The following is a 23,684-nucleotide window of genomic DNA, read 5'->3' as shown; positions in this document are numbered from 1 at the left end:
GCGGCATCTCTTGCGGATTTATCCTTATTATACAGGTGTGACACTAAGATAAAACAGTCTAGTTTCATCATACAGGCGTATACTTGTTGTAGAGACTGTGCGTGTATGTGGCTGTACAAGGAGTGTAGAGAGTAGACACATGGACTAGCTTCAATGTATGGTTGTGACTATCAATGCTTTAAGTTACTATTATTGCTACAAAGATCTGCATTATAACAAGTTTTTATCACTACTGTTCACAGAGGAATGGCTCGGAAACTTACGATGGTGTGTTCAACATGTACACTGGCGAGAGCAATCTAGACCTCTTGGGAACAGTGGCAAATTGGAATTATATGAATGAAACTCCTTACTTTGATTCGCCGTGCAACAAAATCAGCGGTACCACTGGAGAACTTTGGGCGCCAATCAAAAGCACAGCTGACGTTGGAATATTTGCTCCTGATGTTTGTTCGTAAGTACGTCGCTCTCCAAACTTACTAGAATAATTGGCGAGTAATGAATTACATTCGCACGCAGAAGACATTAAAAACTTCAGTGTAATTCGTACTTTAGTTTATGCAATTGCTTCTTTAAGCCCTTCATGCGGTAAAAAAAATTAAGAAAGGAAATAACAACATCAAATTACTGCCTACTGACTCCTGAAGTCTGAGGTTCAAATATGAATCACTATTGCTACGTCAGTGGTTTGTACCCAATAGAATACACTATTTGATTAAAAGTGTCCGGACACCCGTTAGTGCATACTGATGTGGGATGTGTTTACTCTTCGTCTTTATGGCACTTTTAACTCTGCTGGGGACACTTTCGATTCGGCGCCTGAATGTCTGCAGACAGACGGCAGACTTTTCCTCCTTAACAATCGATGCCAGTGAAAGTAGTAACGTTGGATGATCGGGTCTGGAGTAAAGTCGACATTCTGATTCATCCCAAAGAGTTTCATTGGGTTTGTGACCGCTCAATGTCATTCAATACGATCACGACGACACTCCTCGATCGACGTTAGCACTCGTGGTGTCACTCGCCTTCATACATGGCAGTGGACGTTTGAAAATTCGTGACGCTAGCTCAATGGTCGTCAGTTGATTTAAATGTTATTCCCGGCTGACTCATAATTCAATTACTGCCACGGGGGTGAGGAGAAAGAACACATCCTGGTGATACCAGCATTTTGCGTATTTAGATGTTCGATTAATCTGAATGGTTTGCAATGTTCCAGCGATTCTATTCGAACTCTATGCTCATGTACCGACAAGGACCATTTTCGCAGATAAACATTCAAGTATGTAATGGATGTTCAGTTTGCAATATAGTTCGTAGCACTCACACATTATATATTCACTGTAAGAACAATTTCATGCATTTACATTTTTGGTGTCCCACAATATTGGTTGGTTAAATATTATGACGATACGTTGTATACAACTTCCACAGATATTGTTTATCATGTAGTCAAGAATACGTAATGAAGCCAAAATCGTGGATAAAATTGAAATGTAATTTGTTTATTAACACTATTCTTTTCAGTAACTAGATATGAAATATGAATCGGGATTGGGGGTGATGATCCTATCCTTCTTTTCAGTATTAAAATGGTCGATATAGTTTTCTGAATATCGCGTGTCATATAATGTCCAAATATCGACACGACCCAGGCTATCAATTCGGCAATTAAATGTCTATTCTTCGCTCTCGAAATGTTCGATGTGATTGTCTTTCACACGCAGGGTTCAATTTAACGGTGTATGCACTGTTTTTAGTATTTTAGGTCCCCGTTAATTAATATCTGGTAGTTAATAAGCGAACTATTTTTATGCTGGCGCGTTGTTTGTATCAGTTACCCCTGCAACCGTCCAAGGATAAGATTTTCTTAATGTTCCGCGCACACGCGTTCCACAATTTTATAAAATGCAGAAATACGTAAACTATAGCTTTCCGTTGGGTACAATTTTCGTGGGTTCTACAACCATAATAGTTTCCCAAGAGTATTTTTCCCAGCTAACACAAAGTTCGAAATATGTTGTCGGAATCATTTTCACTTCACCCGACAATAAACGTCTCTGATCACTTCGTCACACGTAATGTATTTTAAACGTGCTTGAAGAGTCTTTAAATAATCTCCTTAACGGATTTCGCCGTCGCGTACCACTTTTTAATCGACTAGCCCGATCGCGATAACTGAAGGTAGAGAGCTCAATAATGTGTTACATGTTCTTTTATATGTATTAAAAAACAAACGCGCCCCTATATCTTTCTGTCCCCCTTGGTCTTTGCTACTTTGATTTTTATTACTTTTCATTATATTGCTACTTAGTAAAACTGTGCAGTTATTAAAGTTTCATATTACTTTCCCCTTTTTAATTCTTCCAAAATAAAATCTATTTATCCCCCATTTTAATTAATATGATACTAATTGACACGCCTGTCCGCAAAGTACCGTTATAGGTTCAGGTCTGGACTCTAGGCAGATCAGTCCATTTCAGGAATGTTATCAACTTATTATCCATAAACCATTACTCCACAAATTCTGTTTCATGACATGATGCATTATGCTAATCAAATCATCGTCTCCTGATCCCCTCTTGTAAGCAGACATAATGCTGTAAAATATGATTCATACCCTTTCGCAAATAGCGTTTTCTTAAGTGCAATAAGGGACTGCACATGATGGCACGTAACGTTCTTCAGGGATTCACTAAATCCAGACCCACCCATCGGATTGGCACAGGGTGTAACGTGATTCATCACTCCAAATCATTCTTTTCCAGTCATCCACTGTCCAGTGCCGTAGCTCGTTAGAACGCCTCAAGTGTCTCTTAGCAGGAGTTGCTCGACCGTTGTACCCAATTATTTTTAACTCCGTACCACAAACTCCCTAGCACAGTCAGTGTATTAGCTGGACTGCTAGCAGCACTTTGCAACTCACAAGTGATTCCTTCCGCTGATTTCATGCGGGATTTTAGAGTTATCCTCCACAATGCTCGCCGGTCCAAATCCGTCACCACATGAAGTCTGCCTAGTCTTGATTTAGATGTGTTTGTTCCTTTCAGTTTCCACGTCACAATTAAATCACCAATAGCTACACTGGCGACAAGTATGTCCCGAAAAAGTGGGTTACGGACGGGAAAGACCCACCGTGGTTTAACAGCGCAATTCGGAGAATACTCAGGAAGCAAAGGCAGTTGCACTCGCGGTACAAGAAAGATCGGGAGAATGGGGACAGGCAAAAGTTAGTAGAGATTCGTGCTGCTGTAAAAAGAGCGACGCGCGAAGCATTCAAACACTACCACCGTCATACCTTAGCAAAAGATCTTGCTGAAAACCCAAGGAAATTCTGGTCATACGTAAAATCGGTAAGCGGGTCGAAGGCTTCCATCCAGTCACTCACTGATCAGTCTGGCCTGGCAACGGAAGACAGCGAAACGAAAGCTGAAATTTTAAATTTAGCATTTGAGAAATCTTTCATGCAGGAGGGTCGTACAAATATACTGACGTTTGAGTCTCGTACAGATTCCCGTATGGAGGACATAGTGATAGACATCCCTGGGGTTGTAAAGCAGCTGAATGGGTTGAAAATAAATAAATCGCCAGGTCCTGATGGGATTCCAATTCGGTTTTACAGAGGGTACTCTACTGCATCGGCTCCTTACTTAGCTTGCATTTATCGCGAATCTCTTGCCCAACGTAAAGTCCCGAGCGACTGGAAAAAAGCTCAGGTGATGCCTGTATTTAAGAAGGGTAGAAGGACGGATCCTCAAAATTACAGACCAATATCCTTAACATCTGTTTGCTGCAGGATTCTCGAACATATTCTCAGTTCGAATATAATGAATTTCCTTGAGACAGAGAAGTTGCTGTCCATGCATCAGCACGGCTTTAGAAAGCATCGCTCCTGCGAAACGCAACTCGCCCTTTTTTCACATGTTATCTTGCGAACCATGGATGAAGGGTATCAGACGGATGCCATATTCCTTGACTTCCGGAAAGCGTTTGACTCGGTGCCCCACTGCAGACTCCTAACTACGGTACGAGCATATGGGATTAGTTCCCAAGTATGTGAGTGGCTCGAAGACTTCTTAAGTAATAGAACCCAGTACGTTGTCCTCGATGGTGAGTGTTCATCGGAGGTGAGGGTATCATCTGGAGTGCCCCAGGGAAGTGTGGTAGGTCCGCTGTTGTTTCCTACCTACATAAATGATCTTTTGGATAGGGTTGATAGCAATGTGCGGCTGTTTGCTGATGATGCTGTGGTGTACGGGAAGGTGTCATCGTTGAGTGACTGTAGGAGGATACAAGATGACTTGGACGGATTTGTGATTGGTGTAAAGAATGGCAGCTAACTTTAAATATAGATAAATGTAAATTAATGCAGATGAATAGGAAGAAGAATCCTGTAATGTTTGAATACTCCATTATTAGTGTAGCGCTTGACACAGTCACGTCGATTAAATATTTGGGCGTAACATTGCAGAGCGATATGAAGTGGGACAAGCATGTAATGGCAGTTGTGGGGAAGGCGGATAGTCGTCTTCGGTTCATTGGTAGAATTTTGGGAAGATGTGGTTCATCTGTAAAGGAGACCGCTTATAAAACACTAATATGACCTATTCTTGAGTACTTCTCGAGCGTTTGGGATCCCTATCAGGTCGGATTGAGTGAGGACATAGAAGCAATTCAGAGGCGGGCTGCTAGATTTGTTACTGGCAGGTTTGATCATCACGCGAGTGTTGCGGAAATGCTTCAGGAACTCGGGTGGGAGTCTCTAGAGGAAAGGAGGCGTTCTTTTCGTGAATCGCTACTGAGGAAATTTAGAGAACCAGCATCTGAGGCTGACTGCAGTACAATTTTACTGCCACCAACTTAAATTTCGCGGAAAGACCACAAAGATAAGATAAAAGAGATTAGGGCTCGTACAGAGGCATATAGGCAGTCATTTTTCCCTCGTTCTGTTTGGGAGTGGAACAGGGAGAGAAGATGCTAGTTGTGGTACGAGGTAACCTGCGCCACGCACCGTATGGTGGATTGCGGAGTACGTATGTAGATGTAGATGTAGGCGGCTTGGACAGCGTTAGAAAGATTGAAATGTCCCCGATGGATTGGTTACTCAGGAGGCAAGTCCACTTTCGAAGTCGCTGAGTTCTCCTTGCCGACCCATTCTGCTACTACTGCTTCTCTACTGACACCACAGCACTCCCCACCTCCTTTTACACTGATGGGTTCACATCTCGTGTAATCGAGCAGTCATTTGCGCATTACATAAGGGTGACCGGATACGTCTGATCGGATAGGGATTTCCACAGTCTGGCTGTAACTCGTCCTCTGACTACTGGCATTAATTTTGAAAGCCCTTTCGTGGTTTTGATATGGAGCTGCCTCCGTAACACTTCTGCCTTTTCACTTCCGTTCTCAGCTATAGCGTCGTCTAGCTCCTCCGCACCCCACGTTTTCTTAAGCCTGCGTATAATATGAACGCAACTCTGTGATGTGACTGAGATCTCAGTAGACTCCCCACGATACGACAACAACTTAACGCGCGGGAGGAAGGTGCAGGCTGAGTTTACGGAAAGCCATTTGTTGCTTCACAATAGTTGGTTATCCTTTATTTAACAACAAACACTTCAAACATCAATAACATACAAATCAACAGTAACTGTTGGAGATTGATTTCAGGGCGACAAACCAGAAAGACCAAACTTATGCTTATGTATACACACAAATCAGAAAAATTTTTGCGTCATCCCGGTTCCCAGAACTCCTGAAGATAGACGTTGAGTGTGGATATCGTATCACAGACACAGTCCCTTTGACTGTTCAGAGATGTCACTAAACCCGCCCAAAGGAGTAAACAACCATGCATGAGCAGTGCCTATTAGACGAAGGGGGTCCGACAGCCGATCAGTTCCAGTGATTCCGCCAGGGAGGAGGTACACGGCTCGTGTTGTCTGTAGTTAAACCATGCCTAGACGGTCAATACCGCGGTTCGATCGCGTCCACATTGTTACTTTGTGCCAGGAACGTCTCTCAACAGCGGAAGCGTCCGGGCGTCTCGGAGTGAACTAAAGCGATGTTGTTCGGACATGGAGGAGATACAGAGAGACAGGAAATGTCGACGACATGCCTCGCTCAGGCCGCCCAAGGGCTACTACGAGTACTGCAGTGGATGACCGCTACCTACGGATTATGGAACCCTGACAGCAACGCCACCATGTTGAATAATACTTTTCGTGCAGTCACAGGACGTCGTGTTACGACTCAAACTGTGCGCAATAGGCTGCATGATACGCAACTTCACTCCCTACCTCCATGGCGAGGTCCATCTTTGCAACCACGACACCATGCAGCGCGGTACAGATGGGCCCAGCAACATGCCGAATGGACCACTCAGGATTGGCATCATGTTCTCTCCACCGATGAGTGTAGCGTATGCCTTCAACTAGACAATGGTCGGAGACGTGTTTGGAGGGAACCCGGTCAGGCTGAACGCCTTAGACACACTGTCCAGCGAGTGCAGCAAGGTGGAGGTTCCCTGATGTTTTGGGCTGGCATTATGTGGGGCAGACGTACGGCGCTGGTGGTCATGGAAGGCGCCGTAACGGCTGTACGATACGTGAATGCCATCCTCCGACCGACAATGCAACCATATCGACAGCATATTGGAGAGGCATTCGTCTTGATGTACGACATTTCGCACCCTCATCGTGCACATTTTGTGAATGACTTCCTTCAGGATAACGACATCGCTCGACTAGAGTGGCCTGCATGTTCTCCAGATATGAATGCTATGTAACATGCCTAGGATAGATTGAAAATGGCTGTTTATGGACGATGTGACTCACCAACACCTCTAAGGGTCTACGCCGAATCGGAGTTGAGGAGTGGGACAATCTGGACCAACAGTGCCTTGATGAACTTGTGGGTAGTATGCCACGACGAATACAGCCATGCATCAATGCAAGAGGACGTGCTGCTAGGTATTAAAGGGTACCGGTTCGTACAGCAATCTGGATCCCACCTCTGAAGGTCTCGCTGTATAGTGGTACAATAAGCAAAGTGTGGTTTTCTCTATTCCAATTTTCTGTAACAGGTTCCGGAACTCTCGGAACCCAGGTGAGGCAAAACTTTTGTTGGTGTGTGTAATACCTCGCAGCCGTGTTTGTAGTGGGAAGCCTGACGAGAATAACAGAGTGATAGGTTGTATTGTCCCTAACAGTGACATAACCTGGATGGAAATAACGGCGGAAAGAGGTGTGAGTTCCGGCGGCATGGTCCCGGGATGAACTAAGATGGAGGGTCCTGTGACTTTGAATATCGTCATAATAAAATTTTGTTGAAAATACGAAAAATTCCTTACCAACACGCTGGAATAAAATTAATGGCAGCTCTGGAACTGCAGCAATTGGACGAGCTCATTGAACATAAATCCATGTTTGTAGCTTTAACAGCTAAAAGTTATTAACATTATTACTACAATTGTTGTAATAACTTGCAACAACTGAACTCATTCCGAAAGTTGCACATACAGGGTGATCGGAAATCCCGTTACAGACTTCTATGACTTGTAGAGGGGAGTGAGTACATCGTATTTTGAATAGGAACCCATGTCCGGAAACGCCATCCAACGAGACTACAGAGCGTCAAAGTTATAGGAGCGGCGTCTGTAAATGTACGTATACACGGGGTGATTCCGTGATGTTACAGACTTTCTAGGATGATGGAGAAAGATAAATGTATTAATTTGAAGTAAGGATCCCTGTACCGGAAACGAACGAGTCGAAAGTTATAAACGAATACCGTTCTGATACCTCTGACAGTTGAATACATGTACCGGTTCTTGTGTTGAGAAGAGTGTAGGGTTGGTAACTTTCAGTGGTGGTAGGGTGGACAAAAACGAGAAAAATGTCCAATAAACACGGGCTCTAAAGTGCGTACCTTAACAGCTATGATCACTTGCTCAGTAGAGGAGATGTGTTTCACATTAGCGAAGGTGAACGAATGGTCCCGTCTGTAACGGGAATTTCCGACCACCTTGTATAATACACTAGATGAAAGAGGATAATGTGAACAATTTAATAAACAGATTATTTTTCTAATTCTGTATATATCAAATGAAACTATATGGTTTCAGAAATTTTTTCAAGTCTCAGACTGAATAGGAATCGACGAATGAATTTTTGTAGTAAGTCCAGGATTCGAACCCAGGTCTCCTGCTCACTAGGCAAATGCGTTAACTACTAAGCCACCCTGTGGCTTTGCGCAACTGCACGGTCAACCCTAGCAGCCCTCCCGTCTCATCCCACTTAGTATTCCCCCTAAACTCAAAGAGTATTGCAGAGGCTCTCCACCTGTGTTGAAATCACACCTCAGCATCGAATAAAACGGGGATCCTGCCTGAAACCCAGGCATAGATGCTTCAATCAAATGAAACTACAGGGTTCCAGAGATCTATGATGTGCTGGCCGCTGTGGCCGAGCTGTTCTAGGCGCTTCAGTCTGAAACCGGGCGTCCGCTACGGTCGCAGGTTCGAATACTGCCTCGGGCATGGATGTGTATGATGTCCTTGGGTTAGTTAGGTTTAAGTAGTTCTAAGTTCTACGGGACTGATAACCTCAGATGTTAAGTTCCATAGTGCTCAGAGCCATTTTGAGATCTATGATGTATGCATGCAGACTGCAGCGACAAATGAAAATTTGTATAAAAGGCCAGGATTTGAAGCTGAGTCTCCTGCTTATTAGGCAGATGTGCTAACCACAACACCACTATGGCAGAAGTGACTTTGCACAGCTTCACGTACCACCCTAGCACGTCTCACTCCTCAGTCCAAATTCCGATTCACACCTCAGTACGCTTGGTATTCCCCTTAAACTCGAACAGCATTGCAGCGGCTCTCCAGCTGTACTGGAATAGCACCTCAGCATCAAACGAAATTTTCATTCATCAGGCAGAATTCCTCATTTCGTTCGTCCTTCTTTTCCCAACCAACCTTGAAGAAATTATGCTACTAATTCTTCTTCTTCTTCGTCACTTCATGTATCAAGCAAAGTCCCTGTTACGGTACTCCATCTATTGTGTGGTATTCCACATTTCGTACTCCAGTGCATTTGTAACTGAGAGCCTTGTTGGGAGTCTCTCTCTCTACCCATACAGTTCACAAGTTCCTTCCATTTTCTCCTATTTTGCCCTGTATTCTCTTCAGGTGACAAAAGTCATGGGATAGCAATATGCACATATACAGATAGCGGTAGTGTCGCGTACTCGAATATAAAAGGGCAGTGCATTAGCGGAGCTATTATTTGTACTTGGGTGATTGATATGGAAAACTTTCCGATATGACCGCACGACGGGAACTACCTGACTTTGAACGCGGAATGGTAGTTGGAGCTAGCCACATGGGGAATTTCATTTCCGTAATCGATAGGGAATTCAATATTCTGAAATCCACAGCGTCAAGTGTGCCGATAATACCACATTACCTCTCAACATGGACAACGCAATTGCCGTCTGCCTTCACTTAACGACCGAGAGCAGCGACGTCTGCTTAGGGTTGTCAGTGCTAACAGACAAGCAACACTGCGTGAAATAACCGCAGAAAACAATGTGGGACGTGCCGCGAACGTATCCGTTAGGACAGTGCTTCGAAATTCGGTGTTAATGCGCTGTGGCAGCAGACGACCGACGCGAGAGCTTTCTGTGACAGCACGACATCGCCTGCAGCGCCTCTCCTGGGCTCGTGACCATATCGATTGGGCCCTAGACGACTGGAAAACCGTGCCCTGATCAGGTGAACTGATCGTAGTGTTCGAATGTGACGCAGACCCCACGAAGCGATGGAGCCAAGATGTCAATAAGGCACTATGCAAGTTGGTGGTGGCTCCACAATGGTGTGGGCTGTGTTTGCATGTAATGGACTGGATCCTCTGATCCAACTGAACCGATCATTGAGTGGAAATAGCTATCTTTGGCTACTTGGCGACCATTTGCAACCGTTCTTGGACGTCATGTTCCCGAACAACGATGGAATTTGTATGGATGACAATGCACTGTCACTGGGCCACATTTCGCGACAGGTTTGAAGAACATTGTGGACATTTAGGGCGAAGTATTTGGCACCCAGATCGCCCGGCATGAATCGCATCGAATATTGGTGGGACATAATCGAGAGGTCATCAGTTCGTGCACAGAATCTTGCACCGGTAACACTTTCCCAATTATGGACAGCTATGGTTCAAATGGCTCTGAGCACTATGGGACTCAACTGCTGAGGTCATTAGTCCCCTAGAACTTAGAACTAGTTAAACCTAACTAACCTAAGGACATCACAAACATCCATGCCCGAGGCAGGATTCGAACCTGCGACCGTAGCGGTCTTGCGGTTCCAGACTGCAGCGCCTTTAACCGCACGGCCACTTCGGCCGGCGACAGCTATAGAGGCAGCATGATTCAATATTTCTGCAGGCGACTTCAAACGACTTGTTGACTCCAGGTCTCGTCGAGTTGTTGCACTACTCTGGAAAAATGAAGTTCGACACGATATTAGGAGGTATCCCATGAGTTTTGACACCCCAGTGTATATTCCTATATCTTTCCTTGTATCCTCATTCATTCTACGATCTTCCCCTTGTGCATCCTTCCGCCCTTCTTAGAAACGTTATTTTCTGAACCTGTAGTCTACTTTCTTGTCTCTTGCTGTCAGATACGCTTCACTGCTGAGGTTTATAAAACTTCAGCTGGGTTTGTTTCCTGTTTTAATTCTGTAAGCTTTGAACGACAATTATGGGAATAAATGTGTTTAATTTTTGTTCTACGTCATGGTTATATTCGTAAGTGATGTCGCAACTTAGGTATTTAAAACGTACAACTTTCTCAAAGAGTTTAGTATTCAACACTATTTTACATCGTATTGGTTATATGCCCTGAAATGCCATCACTTTCGTTTCATCTACAGACAACGTTAGGCTGTAATATGAGGCTGTCTGCTGCAACTTAAGTACCCTATCTGGTCATCTTCATTCTTTGCAATTAGTGTTAGATAATCTGCGTATAACATTATATTTAGTCTAGTGTCACGATCTAAACACATTCCTTTTTTATTAATTTTTATTAATCACTTTTCCATTTACTGATCACTTCATCTATGTATATAGTGAAGAGTGTCGGAGAAATACAGCGCCCTTGTCGTACCCCTTCGTGTACATTGGTTTAGTGACTATATTTCCGATATGTATAACAGTTTTGGTAAAAATTAGATACTTTAGTTTCTAGTAACAAGCAATTAAGGGGTTAAAAATAAAATATATATCTTAAATGGCCGGAATTCCGGACTATCTTTTTAAAAACTTTGGCGATCCCACTGCACTATCATTAGCCCACCTCCGAAGGAGCAGATTTACAACTGGAATGCATCTTTCATATTTAAAGACCGCACTTCTCAAAAAGTGAAAATTGTAGACCTATTGTTCCATTGCCTGGGTTTTCCAAATAACTAGATAAATACTAGTTCGAAACATTTGACATTAATTCTTGCAGAACTTACAGAATCACATTTTCCCAAATGAGAGCTGCTGAGTCATACGTTTTGTTCATTCTTCGCAGAAATGCGTACTTGGAGTTTAAATGAAGTGACTTACAGACAGTGGCATGGAACAGCTGTTGGTAAAATTCTGAGTAATCTGATCACTGAAGCTCTGTTATTGTACTAACTGCAGCGCAGACGCATCAAACGTGATATTCTGTGTCCAACTGTTGCCCTTGTTATGTGTGCATGCTTTTATGTTCCACAACTGCACTTTGATGACGTATAAGGAAAGAATGAATGAGAATACAATAGCTTCTATTTCGCAAACGTGTTTAACTAAAAGAAGACGGTATGTTGATTGGACACATTCTGAGAGATAAAGAAATACCCAACTAGACATGGTGGGAAATTTGGCGAATAAAAATTGTAGAGGGAGATCAAGGCTTCATTAAAGTAAGCAGAGTTAAATGCATGTATGCTTTAGTAGTTATGGAGAGATGAAGAGCATGCACAAGATAAACTGGAACGGACAGCTGCACCTAACCAGACTTTGGAGTGAAGAATCAACAAGAACAAATTTTGGATATGTTATTATAGCTTTTTGCAAAATAACAGCTCACTTCTGAGACTACTGACTCTGTTTCTTCAAGGACTCGTACTTCCATAGTCTTTAAATTTTTAAGCATCAATCATCGATTGCTTACAAATCCAGAATTAGCTTGATGGACAATAGCCATAATACTATATTTTATGTTCTGGGGCAAAAGCATTTCAAGCCATCTTCACCAGCTGCAGAAGTTGGCACACTTGTCGTGCCAGTATTATGACAGTATTGCAGGAACCATCAAGCACCAGACATAGGCAATCTAACAATTTGGCTATCTCAGCCACCAACAACATCTGTCACCAACACCAATTTATACGTGCCCAGAAGATCACCATATCGTCCGTTCAGAGTCCACTGGACAGCCGACATTCTTTTTATGGTTGCCACTCACTGGTCATAGGACTCCAAAGTCTGAGGTTAGGCGCTGCTCTTGCCGGCCAGGCTCAGCGACGCTTCCAGCATTGCGATTAGAGCTAGAAATGTTGTGTTCCCCATGCAGTGGCCCTAAACCTGCCCATTCACAGCCCACTCGCCAACTACAATCGCGACCCACCTAACCTTATTTGCCTGTATTGACGTAGTGTGGGCTGGTTGTTAGCGGTTGGGGTAAGTAGATAGTGGCCCACTGATGGAATTGAGACACCCAAATCATGGATCCGACCCGAGCCCATTGCCCACATACACAAGCGAGTGGGTCGACGTTGACCCGCTATGTAAGCATCTCGGCTGGTGGGTCAGAATGTATGTCGGGGCCTCTGTCTACAGCAGGCTGTTCCAGCTTGAGTGTATACCTCTGGGCAGCTGGTCACCTGCATGCAACAATGGGCATGGGTGGGCTAATAGTTGACATGCAGCAGCAGTTGAATATGGTATAGCCTATGCGATCATCTATGAGTGGAGGTGACCAAGTGACTGGCAGATGTGTAGTACAAGTGCAATAATGCTACCTGACTAGCTGCCTGGCTCTCAGTGTCGACTGTACCTCATGGAGAAATATTGCAAAAGAATGGTCTAGGTCATCAGCACCAGCTGGCACTTGAGTCAGCACTTCATAATCGTCCCCACTCACAGCCCGACTCTTCAAAATGTTCAAATGTGTGTGAAATCGTATGGGACTGCTAAGGTCATCAGTCCCGAAGCTTACACACTACTTAACCTAAATTATCCTAAGGACCAACATCCACACCCATGCCCGAGGGAGGACTCGAACCTCCACCGGGACCAGCCGCACAGTCCAGGACTGCAGCGCCCTAGACCGCTCGGCTAATCCCGCGCGGCACTCTTCAAGTCCACCGCTAGCCAAATGAGTCTGCTTAGATCTCCTCGGCTGTGCGTGGACGATGGATTCATGGTTGGGTTAGCAGTCTGGATCCATCGTTTCCACTCGTGTATCGCTACCCTTACGCATACCACTACCTGCTACCCACACTCTGTCAGTGACTCATTCGGTTTTCCTCACTGGCTCTATTGCTGTTTTTGCTTGTACAATGTTTTGGGATATTTAAGAATATGTATAGAGTATAGCCACGTTTGTGCGAAATAAAATCGAAAGAGATTTCAAGAAGAATGTGAAGAATACGGCCTAAGAAGCTGTTGCAGCAAAGTGCAAAGAGATAAATCGTGCTGCAGACGAGACCTCTGCTGTGACAGATTTGTTCGCTCTGGGCGTCTTTCCAGAGACAGGACGCTAAATCAGCAAGAGCAAGTGCTGCTGAAATTGTGTGAGAGCCAATGCGCTTGTTGTACGCTCTGCTACGTTTCATCCTGAATCAAGGAGGTGTGTGACGTGGAGCATCATCACTAGCACAGGGGAGAGATCTGGAGGACGACCACAGTGAGGAACCAAAAGCTGGCTGAAGTGCGTCGAAGATGGCCCAGCACGTTCCAGGGCTGACTTTCCAATGCAGCTGAGGCGAAATCGCACAGCTTGATACCTTCTCCCTGTGGCCTGAAACCGTAATGTTGCTGACTATCTTGTCTTAAGCATGGAAAGTAGCTCTCATGTACATTTCATTCGTCTCAATTTTAGGTTGTGTTAGTTCCAGCGCCGCTTCTATACCTGAGTGGTCAACACGGCTGAATGCCATGCAAGGGGCCAGGGTTCGATTTCCGGAGATTTTCTCTGCTCGGAGACTGGGTGTTCTGCTGACTGCATCATTATTTCACCCTCATCGACACGCAAGTCGACAAAATGGCGTCAACGAAAAATCCTTGCGCTAGGCAACCAGTCAGGCCTTTCCCACAGGCAGATGATCATCATCATCATTTCCAGCAATTCATAAAAATTGTTACGTACCGTAACCAGTTTTTATGGTCTGTAGACTCTTCAACTTGATTTTGCTATAGATTTACGTGAGAAAAGTTACATTTATCTTTCAATTATTCTTTCATTCATAAACGTTTCTTTAGTTTGTCTTCATCTAAACATAATATCAACGCTACAGCCACAACAACGTTTTCCTTTCGTTTTGGCATGATAAACGCTACCAAGCGACTGGATTCTCGGCAGGAAGGGCGCACGAGCGATCGCCGGTGCCCACTGTCGCGGCTGTGCAAGTTGTGTCCAAGCGTGCTGTTCAGCCGACCGGTCGAGCCGTGACCATCTTGGCCTACACGGACTGGACACGTAGTCTTGTATCGGCGTTCCCGTAGGGCCCGTCACCGCCACGCCAACTCCGAATGGTCTGTGGCATGAAGTTAGCCCGCGTCCGTTAAATGTAAGCGCCTGTTCTTCTCTGGAGGAGGATGAGGAGCTTAGTTTTTAACGTCCTGTCGACAAGGAGGTCATTGGGGCTCGAATTGGGAAAGGATGTGAAAGGAAATCGGCCGTACGCTTTCAAAGGAACCATCCCGGCATTTTCCTGAAGCGATTTAGGGAAATCATATACAACCTAAATCAGGGTGGCTGGAAGCGGGTTTGAACCATCCTCCTCCTGAATGCGAGTGTAGCGTGATAACCACTACACCACCTCGCTCAGCGCCTGTTCGTCTCTGTAAGGTGTCGTTGAGTTGCTGCTGCCTTTGTTACCGCCATCCAACTTCCATAACTGATTTTTTTTTATACGGATCCAAAGCCTCAATGTATCGTCTAAATGGTGGAGCCATTTTAACCGCTGGAGCCTGTCAGTTTTATTCCTTTAATGCACCATGTATATGAATTATATTTCTGGACAGTTTCAACCTTGGGCCATCATCAAATGCCTGCAGTATATTACCAAAGGTACAGAAATAAGTAAGACATATTAGTTTGCCTATTTCTGTACTTTTGGTATCCTTCCCCGGTAGCTGAGTGGTCAGCGCGACAGAATGTCAATCCTAAGGGCTCCGATTCGATTCCAGACTGGGTCGGAGATTTTCTCCGCTCAGGGACTGGGTGTTGTGTTGTTCCAATCATCATCATTTCATCCTCATCGACGCGCGAGTCGCCGAAGTGGCGTCAAATTGAAAGACTTGCACCCGGAGAACGGTCTATCCGACGGGAGGCCCTATTCACACGACCTTTATCTGTTTGTACTTTTGGTATTATATTTCTAACATTTGATGGTACCATAAATTACACTCCAAGACGGTTGTTCGAAGAAGAAATGCCTGGATGGGAAGCAGCTATGCCACCCTGACCGACAAAACAACTTCGCACCCCTCCAGCAGCGGTCCTACAAAGCCAATCGCTATATTTAAAGTGAGTTTTACGTAGCTACTTAGGCTTCCGCTGTCGGTGTCTTGATGATTAAAATTCTTCTGGATGTGGTGCCGCGTCATTGTATAAAATATTATAATTAGAAACAGTAAAACCAACATTTCGATCGTATTACTACGGCCTCCTCAGGGCAACGCTGGTTTGGGTGGAGGACAGGTGCCTCTGCTTACTGAAGAGGATCCAATCCAATACGTCATATTTGTGAAACTTTATTAGCCCTACAATATACGAGGGTTGTCCAGAAGGTAATGCACCACATTTTCTTCTCCAACAGTCGTTTATTGAACATAATGAGAATTACACACACAAAAGATTGGTGTTTTATCTACACATTATATTTTTTCACGTAATCTCAACCCCGTTCTATGGCCTTCCTCCAGCGCGAAACAAGGGCGTGTGTGCCCCGTCGGTACCAGTCCTTGTCCTGTTGGCGGAACCAGTGCTTCACTCTGTGAATCACCTCCTCATCGTCCTCAAAATGTCTTCCAACTGACTAGTCGTAAAGCGTCAATCCTCACGAAAGGCCTCCCCAACCGCTGAAAATCGTGGAGCTCCGCCGAATCGCCTTTGATGACCTCACCCTCTGTGCCCAGTGACTAACTGCACTTCTGTCGACAGCAGATGCTCCATAGACTTTGCTCAAGCGTTTGTTAATATTCCCTGCAGCTTCTTTCTCTGCAGTGAGAAATTCAATGACGGCACGTTGCTTGTAACGTATATTACCTACAGACGCCATTTTGAAACTGTCCTGTCGGAAGTGACGGAAACTTGGCGCGCTCACTCAGTTACATATGTAATGTTTCGCAATCGTAGCATTGTTTTCGACTGAGGAAAAAAATGCGGTGCATTACTTTCTGAGCAACCCTCGTAACAGGAGGTGCTGCCTACATAGGAGAGACAGGGAGGCCAGTTAGCACACGAACGCTATGTGCGACTAGCACAGCGTATTTAAACCACCGTGACTGTGGATAGCCTATCGTGTTTCAGGAAGCCCGTGTCTGGAGAAAGAGTCGTGGATGCACCAACGCAAAATTCAAGAGGCTATTGAAATTATCACGCAGCCTGACAACATCAATAGAGAGATGGCTATGAACTTCTGCCCCCCTGGCCGCCGGCTATCCCAGTTCTACGGGTGGCGAGCGGTCGCGGAGCAGAAGCCTTACCGGGCACGCACGTGACAGCGTGAACAAACAGTTGTAGAGGGCATTTCCGCGCACACCGGGAAGACAAACATGCTCACCAGAAACCGAGACCCGATTAGCATACCGTCGCGAATCACTGACAAGGCGGACTAGTCAACGCATAGCTTCTTTCCTATCCTCTCCCTTTCGTCAAGACTAGTCAGTTATATTCTAGGGACAATAAAGTTCCACAAATATGACGCATTGACTCCAATCGTCTGCAATAAACTGAGGCACTTTTCCTTCACCGAAAACCAGTCTTGAACTGAGGAAAACCGTTGTAATACAGTTGAAACGTTAGTTTTACAGTCTGTATTTAAAATATTTTATACACTGACGCGGTACCACCTCCAGAAGAATTTTAATCATCATAATGAGTGTTACAGTTTATGTAGTTCCGAGTTAGGGTAATTCTCTGTCAGAGCAATACTGCAGTTGAGAAGCGTCAAAAAAAGTATTTACAGGGGGACAATTATTTAACTGTAGAAAAACAAGCGTAAATTAGTTACAAACTACGGCGTGCACACACTTTATTCAACATTGAAACGTCACTACAGATATTCGGATTTAGGTTATGACATGTTCGATATGCCTGCCATCATTGGTGATGATGTGGCTCAGACGAATAGCGAAATTCTGCATGACCCGCTGAAGTGCCGGAGTATCGATGCTGTAGATGACGCACTGAATGGTTGTTTTCAGCTCAGCAATGGTTTTGGGGCTATTGCTGCACTCGTTGTCTTTAATATAGCCTCACAAAAAGGAGTAGCATTCGTGCAGATCTGGAGAATATGGCTGCCAATCGAGGCCCATGCCAATGGCCTCTGGATACCCCAGATCCAGAATGCGGTCCCCAAAGTGCTCCTCAGGCCATCAACACTCTCCTGTTTCGATGGGGTCGAGCTTCGTCTTTGTATGAACCACATCTTACCAAAATCAGTGTCACTTTAGATAATGGGGGTGAAATCATCTTCCAGAACATAACTGCGTAGGCTTCCGCGGCCAGAATCAGTCGACATAAAGGTTTTCTGGGTATCGTGCCGCGTCATAATGTAAAAAACTACTGCTTCTGCAGAAAAACCAACGTTTCGGCCACGATTGCAGCGGCCTTCTTCTGGGTCTAATGGTGCGTTCTAGCTATGCCGTGTCCAGACAACAGAGGTCACGTTCTCCCTCCACCGCAATAACCTACTAAAATATAGTTTCCTCTCCTTCTTCCTTAAGTGACCAATGAAATTAACTACCTTTTTAAAATTATGACGTAATGGCATGCGCAGTGAACACTAACAACAAAATATAAAGGACACTACATAGTTAGAACGCACCATTAGACCCAGAAGAACGTTGGTTTTTCTGCAGAAGCAGTAGTTTTTACGTTATGACGCGGTACCATACCCAGAAAACTTTTATGTCGACATCTTCCAGAACCTTCACGCACCGTTCGATAGTCACCGTGTCATCAAGGAACATCACACCACTTATTCTGTGACTGGACATTTCGCACCACAGTCACTTGTTGAGAGTGAAGAGACTTCTGGATACCGAAATGTGGATTCTCAGTCTCCACAACGCCCCAAATTTATCTTGTTGACGAACCCATCAAAATAAAATTGGGCTTCGTCACTAAAGCAAAACATATTCACATCGAACTCCTGTTCGCCAGTTCTGTAGACAATAGTGTTGGCGAAAGAGAACCGCTGCTCCAAGGCTGATGGATCTGAATTTTGTACGGGAAGAGATGCAGGTCTTCAAATTCAAATTGTTGGGGTTGTTTTGAGGGAGGAGACCAGACAGCTAGGTCATCGGTCTCATCGGATAAGGGAAGGACGGGGAAGGAAGTCGGCCGTGACCTTTCAAAGGAACCGTCCCGGCATTTGCCTGGAGCGATTTAGGGAAATCACGGATAACCTAAATGAGGATGGCAGGACGCGGGATTGAACCGTTGTCCTCCCGAATGCGAGTCCAGTGTAAATTCAAATAGTCAAATGCCTCTAAGCACTATGGGACTTAACATCTGAGGTCATCAGTCCCCTAGAACTTAGAAATACTTAAACCTAACTAACCTAAGGACATCACACACATCCATGCCCGAGGCAGGGTTCGAACCTGCGACCGTAGCAGCAGCGCGGTTCCAGACTGAAGCGCCTAGAACCGCTCGACCACAGCGGCCGGCTGCAGGTCTTCAACAACAATTTGTCGCAGTGTCAAAAATGGTTCAAATGGCTCTGAGCACTATGGGACTTAACTTCTGTGGTCATCAGTCCCCCAGAACTTAGAACTACTTAAACCTAACTAACCTAAGGACATCACACACATCCATGCCCGAGGCAGGATTCGAACCTGCGACCGTAGCAGTCGCGCGGTTCCGGACTAAGCGCCTAGAACCGCGAGACCACCGTGGCCGGCGTCGCAGTGTCTTTCAGTCGATTCACACCTGTTGTGCAGCACGTCTGATCGATTTCCTGGGGCTGGTTTGAAACACAACGCGTGTCTTCTCGATGTGTTCAGGCGTTTTCTCCCTTTTTGCACTACCGACATTGCCAACACTATCATCACGAACAGCAATCGTTCTCCCAAACTTGCGAATCAAATTCTTCATAGTTAGCACACCTTGAAAGGTTGTCTTCAGCTTGAACTCTGTAGTAAACTTCCTTTGAGAAGCAATTGGGCTGTTATTGCTCACTTAATAAGCCATCACAAGCGTTATACGCTTAGGCCCGCTGCACCGTGATATTTTCACGTGCAAATGGCCGACAACGACAAGGCGCGTTTGCATGCACACACTAATTCCCATCATGTCCCTCCACTAAACATGCTGTTTGAGCCGGCCTCAATGGCCGAGCGGTTCTAGGCGCTTCAGTCCGGAACCGCGCGACTGCTACAGTCGCAGGTTCGAATCCTGCCTCGGGAATGGATGTGTGTGATGTCCTTAGGTTCGTTAGGTTTAAGTAGTTCTAATTTCTAGGGGACTGATGGCCTCAGATGTTAAGTCCCATAGCGCTCAGAGCCATTTGAATCATTTTTTGCAGTTTGAATGTCCTAACTCAAACCGTTCGTAAGTTATGGCGATTTTGTTTCACACGGTTCTATAATTGTCACGGTGTATTTATGTGCAGGACACTGAAGATGAGGTACAGCGGCGAAGCGGAGATCCACGGGCTGCGCGGCTACGGCTACCTGCTGTCGGATGACGTGTTCAACGCGAGCAGTGCGGAGGGCGCGTGCTTCTGCCTGGCGGGCAGGGACTGTGCGCCGGCGGGGCTCATGAACGCGTCCGCCTGCCGCTTCAATGCGCCCGTCTTCGTCTCGAGGCCTCACTTCCTGCTCTCGGACCCCTCGCTGGCCGCCGCCGTCCAGGGGCTGCAGCCCGACCCGGACAAGCACAACTTCACGCTCGGCATTGAGCCGGTCAGTTAGCTGCCGTACGCACACACGTTAGACGCTCCATGTATTCGCTCGTGAGCGTGTGAGTGTGCGTCAGAGCGCGCCCATTTGTGTGCGTGTGCGTGTGTGTGTGTGAGCGAAAGTGCGCGCCTGTATCCCTTCCTGTGCGCCAGCGTTCGTTAACGCGTGCTTTAATGCATGCAACAACATAACAAGGAGACAGAAGGAAAAAGAGACAGGCAGGAGGTTGCACGTAAGGTAACTGCTTGTAACGTCCTTCGGATCTTCGGTCTTCGCTAACACTCAGCGGTACAGCAATGAGATTGTTCTTTCTTATGTATCGGTATCGACGTTACAAAAGAACATTGATGAACTGAACTCGTGACTTGTGGGAGATATTTACTTCGCCAAATGTCGTAATTAAATCGTTTATAATCGATGGTTTATCAGTTGCAATTTAAATATTAATGATAAGTTCAAATTAGTTCCAGCGACACCAAATTCCCTATAGACCGGTTGTAATCTCAAATCTACAGGGTGTTACAAAAAGGTATGGCCAAACTTTCAGGAAACATTCCTCACACACAAATAAAGAAAAGATGTTATGTGAACATGTGTCCTGAAACGCTTAATTTCCATGTTAGATCTCATTTTAGTTTCGTCAGTATGTACTGAACTTCCTCGACTCACCGCCAGTTGGCCCAAGTGAAGGAAGGTAATGTTGACTTCGGTGCTTGTGTTGACATGCGACTCATTGCTCTACAGTACTAGCATCAAGCACATCAGTACGTAGCATCAACAGGTTAGTGTTCATCACGAACGTGGTTTTGCAGTCAGTACAATGTTTACAAATGCGGAGTTGGCAGATGCCCATTTGATATATGGATTAGCACGGGGCAATAGCCGTGGCGCGGTACGTTTGTATCGAGACAGATTTCCAGAACGATGGTGTCCCGACAGGAAGACGTTCGAAGCAATTGATCGGCGTCTTAGGGAGCACGGAACATTCCAGCCTATGACTCGCGACTGGGGAAGACCTAGAACGACGAGGACACCTGCAATGGACGAGGCAATTCTTCGTGCAGTTGACGATAACCCTAATGTCAGCGTCAGAGAAGTTGCTGCTGTACAAGGTAACGTTGACCACGTCACTGTATGGGGGGTGCTACGGGAGAACCAGTTGTTTCCGTACCATGTACAGCGTGTGCAGGCACTATCAGCAGCTGATTGGCCTCCATGGATACACTTCTGCGAATGGTTCATCCAACAATGTGTCAATCTTCATTTCAGTGCAAATGTTCTCTTTACGGATGAGGCTTCATTCCAACGTGATCAAATTGTAAATTTTCACGATCAACATGTGTGGGCTGACGAGAATCTGCACGCAATTGTGCAATCACGTCATCAACACCGATTTTCTGTGAACGTTTGGGCAGGCATTGTTGGTGATGTCTCGATTGGGCCCCATGTTCTTCCACCTACGCTCAATGGAGCACGTTATCATGATTTCATACGGGATACTCTACCTGTGCTGGTAGAACATGTGCCTTTACAAATACGACACAACATGTGGTTCATGCACGATGGAGCTCCTGCACATTTCAGTCGAAGTGTTCGTACGCTACTCAACAACAGATTCGGTGACCGATGGATCGTTAGAGGCGGACCAATTCCATAGCCTCCACGCTCTCCTGACCTCAACCCTATTGACTTTCATTTATGGGGGCATTTGAAAGCTCTTGTCTACGCAACCCCGGTACCAAATGTAGAGACTCTTCGTGCTCGTATTGTGGACGGCTGTGATACAATACACCGTTCTCCAGGGCTGCATCAAGGATTCCATGCGACGGAGGGTGGATGCATGTGTCCTCGCTAACGGAGGACATTTTGAACATTTCCTGTAACAAAGTGTTTGAAGTCACGCTGGTACGTTCTGTTGCTGTGTGTTTCCATTCCATGATTAATGTGATTTGAAGAGAAGTAATAAAAAGAGCTCTAACATGGAAAGTAAGCGTTTCCGGACACATGTCCACATAACATATTTTCTCTCTTTGTGTGTGAGGAATGTTTGCTGAAAGTTTGGCCGTACCTTTTTGTAACACCCTGTATAAGCACCGAGCGCTTCAGTCAAATAATATCGCAGCACGTTATCTCTATACATAATATTGTAAAACCTGAATGATAAAGGCGTGAATTGACTCGATATGCTGGTTTATTACACAATATTAGTCACTTCCTAACAGAGCCGTGAGGAAGAAGCTTTCCCAGGTGTTGGGGGGAATTATAAATTATATGCTTCGTAACTATCGCCAAGTTCCATAGTCCATTAGTTATTACGAATGAAATTGTCTATCTGTGTTCACTTCCTAAATAGTGTTAACTTCAGGTTATCTAATTAAAAGTCACTTCTGTCTAATATATGCAAGTCCTCTATCTGAATTCTAAATAACGTAACATTTTGAAATCAAAGTATCGTTTCACTGCGTCATAGTAGATCGCAATAATCAATTCTGAAAAAACAATCTAATTGCGCCTACATATACGAGCATTCAGAAGTATGACCTGCTTCGGCTAACTCTCGTAACATAGTGACAATGGATTGAATTATCCTTAGCCATTCCTCACAAATCTCAAATAGTACTCACACGGAGTATTCTTTGGGAACGTTGGTTCTACTTTGCGAATTTTTATTATAATGATTTTGCGATTTACTCCTACCCCCTTGAACCATGAACCTTGCCGTTGGTGGGGAGGCTTGCGTGCCTCAGCGATACAGATGGCCGTACCGTAGGTGCAACCACAACGGAGGGGTATCTGTTGAGAGGCCAGACAAACATGTGGTTCCTGAAGAGGGGCAGCAGCCTCTTCAGTAGTTGCAGGGGCAACAGTCTGGATGATTGACTGATCTGGCATTGCATCACTAACCAAAACGGCCTTACTGTGCTGGTACTGCGAACGGCTGAAAGCAAGGGGAAACTACGGCCGTAATTTTTCCCGAGGGAATGCACCTTTATTCTATGGTTAAATGATGATGGCGTCCTCTTGGATAAAATATTCCGGAGGTAAAATAGTCCCCCATTCGGATCTCCGGGCGGGGACTACTCAAGAGGACGTCATTATCAGGAGAAAGAAAACTGGCGTTCTACGGATCGGAGCGTGGAATGTCAGATCCCTTAATCGGGCAGGTAGGCAAGAAAATTTAAAAAGGGAAATGGATAAGTTGAAGTTAGATATAGTGCGAATTAGTGACGTTCGGTGGCAGGAGGAACAAGACTTTTGGTCAGGTGAATACAGGGTTATAAA

General features: G+C 45.2%; 1 protein-coding gene across 3 annotated transcripts in view; it reads left to right on the top strand.

Moving 5' to 3' along the window:
- Positions 1-23,684, top strand: part of LOC126198924 (protein croquemort-like) — a 103,498-nt gene that overhangs the window by 37,380 nt on the left and 42,434 nt on the right. For all 3 annotated transcript variants that reach the window (XM_049935560.1, XM_049935558.1, XM_049935561.1), the window contains exons 6-7: positions 243-454; positions 20,114-20,405. In XM_049935560.1, the coding sequence (XP_049791517.1) occupies positions 243-454; positions 20,114-20,405 (504 nt within the window). The remainder of the gene's footprint in view (positions 1-242; positions 455-20,113; positions 20,406-23,684) is intronic.

Source organism: Schistocerca nitens, chromosome 8 (genome assembly GCF_023898315.1).
Source record: "Schistocerca nitens isolate TAMUIC-IGC-003100 chromosome 8, iqSchNite1.1, whole genome shotgun sequence".
NCBI lineage: Eukaryota > Metazoa > Arthropoda > Insecta > Orthoptera > Acrididae > Schistocerca > Schistocerca nitens.
The sequence above is the reverse complement of the archived record's forward strand: the minus strand, read 5'-3'. Positions and strand labels throughout refer to the sequence as shown.